The sequence below is a fragment of the Acomys russatus genome, chromosome 10 (assembly GCF_903995435.1).
Source record: "Acomys russatus chromosome 10, mAcoRus1.1, whole genome shotgun sequence".
NCBI lineage: Eukaryota > Metazoa > Chordata > Mammalia > Rodentia > Muridae > Acomys > Acomys russatus.
In genome coordinates this window covers 11,786,531-11,798,969 of record NC_067146.1, presented here as the reverse complement: position 1 = coordinate 11,798,969, position 12,439 = coordinate 11,786,531, and the positions used below count along the sequence as shown (strand labels likewise).

The window sequence follows — 12,439 nt, the reverse complement described above, 5'->3', positions numbered from 1 at the left end:
CTCATCCTTACCTGAGGCCTTTTGTTCCCCCAATTAAAGAGAATGGATGTCAGTCATCTAGCAATTCAATTAATGCCGATTCAAAATTCTGGCCCAAACCAGAATCTATAATCACAGCCTCCTAATCACAGCTCAGTCGTGAGAATGAAAAGCAAGCAGGAAATTGCACTAATTACTCAATTAGACTAATACTGTATTTTTAAGCAAGGGCTTAAGGGGTTGTCAGCCCTGACAAAGGACTCATGAGTCCCCCTCACCTGTATGTCCCTTGCCTGAGTGAAGCTGGTGCTTTCAAGTGACTGTGATGTCTAGCCATCTAACACAGCTGGACTCAATCAGGCAATGGGACATTTTAATTGACAGAAGGCTCATAACAGAGGGTGGGGGTGGGGGCAGACGGACACACAGCTGTGGTGGCCTTCCAGGGCTCTCAGCAGAGACCTGTAGCATGCTGGGATCTTCCTGAACTAGGCCTTCCTCCTTGGTGTGAGGACAACTGAGCACACACCTTTCTGGTCCCAGGAAACTATTTAAGGCTTGCATAGAGCGTCTCTGCTAACCCAGTAAGATGGAACCACACTCACAGACCACCCCCTTAGCCGCAAGCTCCCAGCAGAAACCCCAGCATGCAGAGCCCGCACCATGCAGAGCCAAGACCCAGCCAGCCACCTGGCCCAGTGTGGGGCCTGTGGGCTGCAGGAATCAAAACCTCATCTGCACCCCCAGAGACAATGGCCAATGCCAGGTCCCCCTGGACAATCTTCCATGAAATCAACAGTGAATGAGAAAAGCTGGCTGGGAAGAACACACCAGCAGATGTGACTGAATTATTTACAAGACAACACTGGTTACAGACCAAACAGGCCGGACCTTATTTAAAAGAAAGCATCTTTCGTTTTTCGTATTCAATTTCAAAAGACACGAATATTCTGTAAACACCAGGAAGGGCAACAGAGCCTGTCAAGCCTCTGGTTTGTGTGGTCAGCTGTCAGAATCCTCCCTGGGCAAAGGGAGGGGAGCTGCAGACAGGGAGAAGTGGGCCTGCTTTGGCCCATGTAGCGCGGCCATTTCTCTACGGCAGTTCTGAAAATGACCAAGTTGGGAGTGCTGGGGGTTCTGAAAGGAGGGGACATTTATTTGACTAAACAACACAGGTCTTCACTTCCAGGGTTTGCCTTGCAGGTGGCCACTGTTGAGTGTGCGGGAGTTCGAGTGGCCAGCAGGACCCCCAGTGGGCAGGTTCTGGGCACCGCGACCAGCAGGCACCTTTGAGTCTCTTCCGGCAGAGTTATTCTGGTTCAGTCGGCCTGCAGGGAGCAAGAAAAAGAAAGGAGCAGAGCTGCAAGAAGGGTCCAGGGATAATCAGCCAAGAACACTTTTAAGCTAATGATGTTTAGTCGGTGGTCACTTTTATACTAATGACGCCTTCTGCGGCATCCACTGTGGGCCAGTGGTGATCTATTTCTTATCCCTGAGATCCACCTGACGTTGGGGAAGGGGGGCGGGGTAAGGATGAAGAAAAATCTGGTCTATCTCTCACCCCTTCCTTGGCAAAGATGGCTGTACAGGTTAGGGGGTGATTGAGGAGAGGGAGAAGACAAAGCAGGGGGGGGGGGGCAGAGCAGGAGGCTCTGGGTGGGGTCTTAAGCAGAGAAGGAAGGGAATCTCCCAAGAAGGAATCTCAGTGCCAGTGCCTTGCTCTTCAACCTAGAGGCAGCTGCTTGGGTGCCAACACTGCTGGCTGAGGTCTCCGTGCCAGCCCTCGGTACCTAATCCTTGCATTACCAGTGACCCCGACTAGTTCCCGTGCCACGCACAGAACCCCAAGAACATGGTTATATAAAGATACTTTTTGTATGATGAGGGGCTATTTAAGGGTGCACGGCTAGAGCGCCACCAAAGACACAGCCAGGGTCTCTTACTAGGCTTGTCAGCTGGTCCCTGGTCTGCTTCGAGGTAACATTCTATCTTTTTTAAGTCTTCTGGGGTAAATCTCCACTTGTTCTCGGCCGGTAGGGGTGGCGTTTTGGGGCTGGATCGTTTCCGGGGCTGCTGGCAAGAGGCTGGCAGGGAACCAGTGACCAGTCCTTCTGGGAACTTCTGAGCTAAGACTTTCAGACCTGGATGTGGGAGAACATCAGAAGAAGCAGGATTAACATAGCGAGGCCACAGCCAAGGCAGCGGAGGCCTGTGCATCTTCCAGCCCTTCATCACCATGTTGGAGAGCTGAAATCTTCCCTCATGCTGTGTCAACAAGGGAAGGAGAAATGTCAGCTGAGAATTCCACAGGAAATCTTCTGCTCAAGTCTTTAGTATTCTTACAGAACCCCTGCAGTAATGCTGTTATCTTAGGAATTAGAAACATGTGCTAGCTGGGCCTGGTGGCTTGCCTGTAATCCTAGCCGTCGGGATCTGATGCAGGAAGATTAAGGGTTTGAGGCCTGCCTGCGCTATGTAGCAAGATCCTGTCTCAAAAGCCATAGAAACCCCAAATCAACAAAACCTACAAATAAACCTCCCGCTTCCCCCAAAATGGAACCCATGCAAAAGTACTGACTAGAGGGCATGTCACATGACTCCCGGTTCCCTCCAGCTGGCAGGGCTTTCGCTCTGCCCAATGTTAAGGCCCTACCACTGAGCACTGAAAGGTGACAGCGTGGGTCTGAAGGGGCAGGGCGGCTGAGTGTAGAGACTTGGGCTTTGCTCACCCCCAGAGAGCATGAAGAGGTTTTCAAAGCCGCGCTCACACATGGTGGTGGCCGCCTGGCTGGCCAGCCTCTCGTCGCCATCGTATAAAATGATGATCTTGCCACGAGCGTTTTTCTGTGAGGTAAGTTAAGGATCCGAGTACCGAGTTAATGCTTCTAGACAGCAAACACTGGGCTGCCAAGGTCCACCCTGAGGACTGCGGGAGACCATGCTTTCCTTGTCAGAGACCACACAAGACAGGGCTGTCCGTTTGGGAACCAGCATGACCTAACACCTTCTAGTTCTTTTACCTTTGCAATACTGGAAAGGAAAAGTCACAGCCTCCATTTTCAATTTATATGTCAAACCCATCGCCAAAGCTCCCTTATCACAATACAACAGAACCACCCGGAAGCCCAAAACAAAGGGGAATTTTAGAGAGTAATCGGACAAGGAGATATTACACACCGTCAAAAATTAAGTTTACACACGGCTTACATTAATTAGCATGGGGAATTACAGATGTGAATGGCTTCACTTTTGTAAAAACAAATGGCACAGGTGCACATCAGAGACCAGTCAGAGCAAAGCACATCAGCTCTGTGGTGGGAGTTCATGCTCACTATCTGACACTAGCATCTTTTAGATTTCTTTGTTAATAGTTTCAGTGTTTTTCTCCTTGTATGATTTTTATGAATGAAAAATTAAAAATTTTAAAAGAAAAATGAAAATAGAAAAATATTTACTTCCTAACTTCGATTTGGGCAAGCTTTCCAAAAGAACCCTGGTCTTGGGGCTCTCAACAGACTCTTAGCAACCGCAACACCCTCAACCTAGTGTTTTCTGGCACAGTGAGGCATGATTGAAAAGGTTAGTCTTAACAGTTAGGATGCTCAGTGCCTGCTAGGAAGCCAAAATCTGAAATATGCTAGTCTGCTTAGTGTCAAAGGTCTCTTGCAGTTTCCATACTAAGAACATGGTTCATGATACATATGAGTCTTAAAATCCTGGTACCATCCAACTCCTTAAAATACAGCAAAGGATACATACTCAAGAATATCATTTGAGTAGGGGTTCATTGTCCTGGATAGAGTTGCGATTGGGTAACTGTAAGCTAGGAAGGGAAGAACAAGATTAGAGCTTAGAGTTCTCTTACAATCTGGCCCGGCTTCCCTGCTGGCTTACAGTCTAAGAGGTAAATATACTTTCAAAGTTAGTGAGCCATAAACCAAAATACACCTAAATATTTCATGAAAGAAATGAAAAGAAAAAGGACTCCATGAACAAAGAGGGAAACTCGGCCTCACTGCCCACGCACACTGCACTGTGCACTGGGCCCGTGGGCGAGACACCAGAGGACACCGTCAGCCTCTCTCAGAGGACATGGTGGTGCTAACTCCAAGGGTTCCATAATGGAGGCAGCACAGACAGTTTCCCTGACTGCTGACCCTGTGCTAGCACTGCGCTTCCTGGACTGAGGCGAGGCTCTGCTCCACAGCCCCCTCTCTCTCACCCCCGACAATGTGACACTGCTGATAAGAGTCTCGGTCGCGCACATCCAGCAGCAGGAAGGGGCAGTCCGGATAAGGCTTGTCTTTGCCTCTAGGTTCTTCTTTCTTCACGAGCCCTTTGTCTACATCCAGTTCCCCCACGCCACTGATGACGCTATAAGCAGAAGAAAAGAAAAAAGGTCATCAGAAACCAGTCAGGGGTCAGAGGGTTAAAGGCCAAATGTATCTCTATAGAACGGAGAGATGAGGGTTCCTTGTCTTTTCCAAGGCTACCCCTAAGAAAAAGTAAATGGGCAGAGTGCCTCACTTTTGCCCAGAAGGCAGGGCTGTGGGCATCTGTTCTACCACACTGGACCCCAGGACAGGATCCTCACTCAGAGAATGCAAGCAGAGCCACTGGAGGGCCAAGGGGTAGAAAGTATAGGGGACGCGCTGCCTTCAGCAACAAAGGCGACACTCAGAGAAAGGAAGAGGGAGGATGAATGCAATAGGATGTAAGGAGTAAGAAAACCAGCTAAATGGGCGAGGAATAAGGTCTGCAGAACCAGAGAAACGCAAAAGATTTCTATGTAGTAAACACAACATAAAGTATCAATAAATGTTTTAGACATTTCAAGTACAGTCTCAGGCCATGTGAAGACATTCCAGTCAAACGTGGACAGCATATAGTGGCTCTCTCACAAGATGATATGCAGTGATATGGGAGCCATTTTAGTTGGTTAAGTACACCCTCTGATGCTCCATCATGGGGAAAACACACCTAATGACACATTTCTCAGAATGGCCTGTCATTAAGTGATACGTGACTGTACTTACACAACGGCCAAGCCAATGTGGACATTGAACCTTATTTTCAATAGTTATCTGTACTTACTTTCAATTTACAGAGATGACGACGACGAGCCTGAAGAGGCTTTTAGAGTTAGTGGCATTCATACAATGAGCCAGTGGAAGAGCTGGGATTAAAATAAGGGAGTTCATCACTGACAGTTCTATTTCGAAGGTCATTAAACACGAGCTGCCATCTTAATGCCATAGAGAAAATGTGACAGGAACATAAGAGGACTGAGAAGACCAGGTACTGTGAACAAAGTGGCAAGAAGCGAAATATCTGTAGGGAAGTAAGAAGATACCAACCGTTCTCAGACATACAAGGTGCTGCGAACCCTGAGATCAGTAATGATGTCCAGTTCGTCTCCCACCACAGGTGATTTACTTTCTGCCATTAAATCCAATAAACTCCAATATGACTCCATTCTACCCAGTGTATATTTCAGTGAAGCAAAGGAGAAGAAAACCTACATGACGTGAACCTGCGCCCTCCATGGAAGCACTGCTGGCCTATATCTCTTTTTTTTTTAATACTGTGTGTGTACGCGTGTGCGTGTGCACACACATGTACGTGCACACTTGCATGTCTGGGTGTATGTATGTGCACTGTGTGTTTGGAGGTTTTGAGCTGCAGCAGGGGTCCTAGGAACAGAACCCAGGGCCTCTGCAAGAGCAACAAGTGCTCTTAACTGCCGAGCCATCTCTCCAGCCCCACCTCTCTCTTCTTGCATGCATTTTTTAGATAACCCTTTCACAAAAGCAGCTGTGACCATAACACAGTGGCACCAATGACGGTACTTCCGCTAGAGACTTTTCTAGCAGGGGTGTCTTGTCGGGAGATGGGCTGATTATGTGCCGGAAGCCAGCACTTGCCTTACAATCAACAGGTAATATTTGTGAGAAGTGATGGATGCGATAGGCCCTTGTAAACAAAAAAGATGAGCCATGTGCCATTTTAGAATAAACACCAATGGCTGCTATAGTTCCCTCTGTTCCTGCTCCATGCTAGGGCACTCTGTGCCACTGTGCCTTTTCTTACTTTAGACGGGACAAAATTCATACTCTACCTGAAAAAGCTAGACCCTAATTAACCTACATGTGGAAGGGCTGAGAAGACTGGAACCAAGAAGTGAAAATTAATATGTGCCTAATAACCAACCCACTTTCGAATTAATGCAGTAAGAACTGAAAAGGGCTCAGGGAGCAGTTAAATAGGAGGAGAGAATGCACAGGGCTGGGATTAGGTGCGGGAAGCCACTGCTGCCAGGTCTGTTTCAGCAAAGTCAGAAATGGCTCAGAAGAGCGATGGATCCAACACACGTACCTCTGCAGAGTGGAGCGGCTGGAATCCCCGGCTGCCGAGCTGTCGATGAACTGGACAGGACTGGGTGATTTTTCCCCCGGGCTCCCTTTCCCATTGGTCTTGGCAGCGATTTCAGCATCAGCCTCTGAAGTTTCAGAATCATTGTCTAAAAATTGCAATAAAGAAAAGACTTAAGGCTGCTGAGGTGACTCTGTGGGTGCTCGCCATCGAACCCCATGACATGAGCTTGGTCCCTGGAAAGCACACACTGAAAGGTGAGGACCAGTCCCCGCACCGTCCCCTGACCTCCACACACACACTGTTACACAGGTGTGCCCACCACGCATGTCACAAATAAATGGAGATTTAAAAAAAGTAATCAAGTGGAATCTCAGGATTTGAATTTACTTACTAGGTATTTCCATTGATACAAAGTTTTAAAAGATCATATCATTATCACTAAGTTACTCTAAAAGTTGTAATACAAGGAGCTCTCAAAATACAGTGAAATAAACCCAGGGGTTCCCCCAAGACCCTTTCACGCTGTCTACAGAGTGAAAACTGTTTCTTAAGATGTTATCTATCCCCACCCCACCCCAGCTAAGGACAGAACCTGATGCCCTGAACTTGCTAGGCAAGCGCTCTACCAATGGAGCTAAATTCACAACTAATCATTAAAAAACAAAAAAACAAAAACCAACCAAAAAAAAAAAATCTCCTTGTATTTATATTTGCTCTGATGGTACAAAGGAGACAGTGTGAAAACTCTAGCCCTCCAGTAAAGATCAAGGAAGTGGCACCACATTTATTAGCAGTCATATTTTTCCCTGTTGCACATGCTCTCACAGTAAATAAATTTAGCAGTCATGCTAAAAAAGTGTCCCTCATAAAGCAGTGATTAATAATTTTCATTAACTCTCGCCTTGAATTGGTGTGGTGGCTCACAGCCATAATCATAGCACTTGGGAGGCTGAGGCAAGAGGATTGATATAAGTTTGAAACCAACTTGTGTTACACAGCAAGTCCTAGGCCAGTCTGAGCTACAGAGCAAGATCTTAGCTCAAAAAAGGGAGAGAAATCTCTCTTTGAGGAAGGCCTATGCCTTTGGAACATTCTGTGTGGTGAAATGGTAGTTTTCTAGATGCCAATATACTATGGCAGCGTCAGCTTGCTCAGCTGTGGCCGAGCCAGCCATGTTGCTGTAGGCATCTGTTCTTGGTAGGAAAATCTGGATCCTTAGACTTGTGTGTTTTGGAGATATTGTCTCAAAGATGAATTGAGTAGACATTCTTTTAAAGAGAACAATTAATGGTATTTCTTGTCAGTGGATAAATTTTGAACAGAGGACAGAATTTTGGAATCTGTTTGGCGTCCAGAGGTAAAGTAGGAAGCGTCTCCCCATACTGGACACATTTCTGATTTCCTTAAGTCAGTAAAATGACATCTGACAAATAAGCAGTGTATGATATGGAATCTCACGCAGGCAGAAGTACTGAAGGCATGAGAGAGAGAGCAGAGGGCTTTCACAGAGCATGAAAGCCCATTGATAAGGGGTCTTAAGAAACAAGCTGCTGGGCAGGGGGTGCATGCCAGTGACACAGCGGGGGGGGGGGGGCGGGGGGTTTGAAGCTATAAAGAAAGAATAGGATGGAAAGGGAGGAAGGAAAGAAGGAAAGGGAAAGAAGAGAGGGCTGGAGAGAGGAAGGGAGAGAAGAGGTTGAACCTGTTGACAGTATAGTATCAAAGAAAGGCCAATGAGACCCCGCCCTCAGCTAAAGATAGGCCTTGTGAGCCAGATGTCCTCCACAGACTTCAACCCAAACAGCACATTGCACCAACTGAAGGCAAAAGTAGATACCAGAATCAGCTGTTGTCTACTAAAACACACATAAAAGAAATTTACAAAATACTTTAAGTCATGTGGCAAAATTCTGAGTTGCATATGACAAAATATGCCTAGAAACTTCAAGCAAATACTAGGAGAACATAGATAAGCAAAGCTGAGGTTATGACTTACGTGTCAATAGCCACATATGGCCTGACGAGGAGGACGAGAGGGCTTTCCTTTACAAGCACGGCGACAGGCCAGCACTACAACTACAGCAGCTATAAGGATCTATGCAGACCGTCTAGGCCCCTTAGTCTTATGCAGTTTTACTCTGGGTCTCAAAGAAGACCTCGACAAAGAGGTGCCGCGTGTGGCATGCTTCTGATTGACCAGCAGAACTGGGTTTTTAATCCTTAAAACTGATCTCAGTGGAAACTGTTATGAATAATCAAGATTTTCCTCACCGTTTGCAGTATTATATTGGTTTCTGTTGTATAAAGATATTCATTATCGAAAGCACTCACTCACAAATCAATAAGAAAAAAATGAGCATTGTTTCAGAAAAATAAAATAGGAAACACTATATAAAGATATTTTTTAAAAGAGGCTCAGTAAATGGACATGCATGGGCATTACCCATGCACATATTATACACATGGCTCAATTTCACTATCAAAGACACTAAAAATCAAACAAACAAACAAACAAACAAACAAACGATTAGATACAAGTCTGTATCCATTGGATGAGTGAGGAGCTTCTAAGGATGACTAGTCTGTTTTAATGGCAAGGTGCTCTCACTCACTCCTGACAGGAGAACGTGTGGGTCACAGCCACACTCGGGATGGAACGGGCTGGTTACCTGTGACCATTTGCAGCAATTCATTTTCAAGGAGCAATGAGACTCACATGCCTGCTTACACATATACAGTGTGGCACTGCTTCAGCAAAGTGACAAATCAAAAAACAAAACAAAACAAAAAACCCCTGCTAAAAAACAAAAACAAAAAACAAAACAAAACAAAACAAAAAACCCCTGCTTAAAAAAAAAAAAAAAACCAACACAACAACAACAACAAAAAAAACAAACAAACCCCTGCTATACCCGAGCAGAATGATAAAATTAAGGTATGCCCCCAAATCAGTCATGTTTTTGAATTCTGTCTATGACATTGGAAGACATGCATTAAAAAACATGTTAATTTAAGGTAGCACAAAGCAAAGCTTCACACAGACCACATGCTGACAACTGGGGTAAGATGGAAGATGCAGGAAAGTGGACCCAAACATCAACACTGACTGCTATTTATTATCATTTCTTCTGCGTAGATTTTTGCCATGCTGAAATATATTTTCTAAGTCAGGGAAAGCATTGGCAGTGTGAAGGAGAGCTCTGCGTTTTTCACGGTAACCAGCACACACAGGAACAGCCTGTTCTCCAGGCACCCCTGCCTGACGGATTATCTGTGTAGGGCACTAGAAAAACACTGATATTACTCACACATTATGGCGTCCTACTTTACAAGAGCCTATTTTGCTGCGCAAATTTATCTCAGGAGAGAAAATTGCATGCGCCCATATGCTCTGGTGCAGCAACCTCAACAATGAATTAAAGGCCGAATCTAGGTGCTTATACAACCCGGTTAAAATTGGGAGTGCTTGTATGAGGAGACGCAATTATCTCTGTTACAATGAGCCCTTATTTCTCTCTGCTGGGTGAGAGGCATCTGTCAAAGATAAATTCCTGTCGTTTTCAGATTCTCTTTATCCTCCCTAACAAAAACCAGCCCAGCAAAATGACAGTTGAGTTGCACAAAACCAGTGTGTTCAGACTTCCTGAGAAGCTTGTCTTGAAATCAGAAGTTAAATTCCTGACCTACATCAACCTTAACAAAACGCATTCCTCTTCAGTAAACAGGCACACATTGATTGTGGGGAACTTCAGGATAAAATCAAGACCCGAAGTCTGTGGACTCCTTTCATGAGTTCACAACTAGACGGGTTTTATTTTCCAGTTGGTATTTAAGCAAAGAAATCTGGAGCCTGCTTATCTTACGAGCCTTATCTCCCACCCAGTGTCTACCGTCCCCAAAGACCAAAGCAAGCCGGATTCCCAGATTCCTGGCATCCACCCTGTCCTTTCATGTCCACGTCTTGCTCAGGCCATGCATCCCCCATAACTTGTACCCCTTTGAGGCTTGCAGCAGAGGCCCTCAGGAAGCCTGTTTTGGTCAAACTGGAAAACATCCTTCCTTTCTGAGAACTCCCACAGCATCTCACATATTTTCAAAAGAACTCTCGGAATCCCTTCATGCCACAATGAGAGGGTTACTGCTACTGGAGACATTTAGACTGGGGCCTGGGTCCGCTCCCTCCTTACCAGATGGGCCACCTGGGGCTGAACTTTTGATGCTCGGACTCTTCGTCTATGACAGGCACCTTGTTGCCTGTTTCTGAGAGGAGTACATGATAAAACCCTGATGAAGTGCCCAGCTACACATACTTATTAACAAGTGACGCCACCTTCTTCCAATGAGTCCCAGCACACTGATAATTGTGTGGTGCTGCATCATTTCCCCCGACACATGTACATAGTTGTGTGTGTACACGCGCAGCCACAAATCTCATGGAAGCAGAGGTGTTTGCTCAGCTTTTTAGTCTCTTACCATTGAATTCTATAACCTGTGTATGCGCAGAAGACATTAGAAATGTTTGTTGGGAAAAAGGAAATAACATATTAAAACACTAAAACTGTGGGTCAGAAAATATTATTTTTTAAAAAGAAACAAGAATAATTAGGGCACCAGATAGCATTTCTCTGAGAGTAACTAATTGCAAACAGACGTATCAGTGACCCACATCCCTGTGAGTGCAGCAGTGAAAGCACAGGGCAAGCAGGCTCATCAACGGTCAGTCTGCTAGTTCCCTACATCCCCGGCTCTCCTTACCTTCCAGCCTTTGAATCTCCTCAGCTGTCACTTCCAGTGTTTGATCTGACAGGGAAGCAACTTGAATGACCTGATGGAGGAGGATGAAATGTGTAGATGTGTGTATATTTTCATTTTAAACATAGGCGACTCTGTCTTTTACAAAAGACCAGGAAACTCCAAACATCAAAGACATCATGCTTTAAGAAGCTGTCAGTGTCCTGACTGGCAAATCTTACTGAATTTCAGCCCTCTCAGCCATCAGGGTGGTAATTATCCCACAGATGAATGTTGCAGAAAACAAAACAACAACAACTCATTTAAAACATTACACACAAACAGTACAAGAAACAAGCAAGTAAATAAATGTTATGATATCAACATAGAAGCCATGGACGTGAGTTTAAAGCCACATGTACATATTGAGTCTGATTCTTGAAAATGTGGTACTGATCTATAGCAACACACAGTGGTGTTGACAATTCCCCACACGATTGAGAAGTAAAGGAAATTATAGATATGTTTTAACACAGTGTTCATTCTAAAGCACTGTCCATAGACCCTAAAGCCATCTGGCGTCTCATCAATGAACCTCTTGTTCAGAGGTCACAGAGACACCTTGTCCATTATTTTTCAGTGAAGGAAGAGACCCCTTCGCCTGGGGTAAGGAAATCACTCACAGCGCAGCAGTTTGGAAAGGAACTCAAGTGACTGAAAAAGGGGGGTCACTTGTTCAAGCATTTTTTCCAAAAATGTAGAATTGAGAATTTGAGATTCTAAATTTAAGTGAACAAACTAAAATAAAACCTAAGCCACAAATCTGGTCATTAAAAATAGAATGCAGATGCATTTATTTGATGGAAACCTTATTAAAGGGAAAAATGTCACACCATCTTTTTGTGAATGCCACCTCCATACAGACCAATTCATCCCCTCGGGGTGAGACTTGAAGGGCCCAAACCACTCCTTGGAAAAAAACCCGCGAGATACCCAGACATGCTCATGTAGGACAGCACAAATTCACCTGACTCCGAAAGGAAAACCGTTAAACTTACCAGCTGGGCAAAAGTAGTAACTTTTAGTCTCTTGAAAAGTTCATCTTTTTTGTATCTATAGTCTGAAAAAGAAAAATATGACATGCATTATGTGGGTTCCTCTTGCTCTCCTTGGGCTATTAATTCTTTCTAGTTATCAGATTCTGTGGTGTCACCTTTAAGTTATGAGTGTGCTTTACACATGTCATTGGATTTTGGCATTGTGCTCAAAAGAGGTAAAGTAGTGTTTTCTCCACTTTGCCCTGTGCCTTGGCCACCTGAAGAGCCTTCCTCTGTCTCCACCATGGCCATACTGG

General features: G+C 45.2%; 1 protein-coding gene across 3 annotated transcripts in view; it reads right to left on the bottom strand.

Moving 5' to 3' along the window:
- Positions 1 to 1,019: 1,019 nt before the first annotated feature.
- Positions 1,020 to 12,439, bottom strand: part of Cep41 (centrosomal protein 41) — a 37,683-nt gene continuing 26,263 nt past the window's right edge. For all 3 annotated transcript variants that reach the window (XM_051151777.1, XM_051151775.1, XM_051151776.1), the window contains 8 exons: positions 12,144 to 12,205; positions 11,110 to 11,179; positions 6,355 to 6,499; positions 4,202 to 4,353; positions 3,735 to 3,802; positions 2,709 to 2,823; positions 1,923 to 2,120; positions 1,020 to 1,307 (listed from right to left, as the gene is read on the bottom strand). In XM_051151777.1, coding sequence (XP_051007734.1) covers positions 1,159 to 1,307; positions 1,923 to 2,120; positions 2,709 to 2,823; positions 3,735 to 3,802; positions 4,202 to 4,353; positions 6,355 to 6,499; positions 11,110 to 11,179; positions 12,144 to 12,205 — 959 coding nt within the window. In that variant the 3' untranslated portion in view covers positions 1,020 to 1,158. The remainder of the gene's footprint in view (positions 1,308 to 1,922; positions 2,121 to 2,708; positions 2,824 to 3,734; positions 3,803 to 4,201; positions 4,354 to 6,354; positions 6,500 to 11,109; positions 11,180 to 12,143; positions 12,206 to 12,439) is intronic.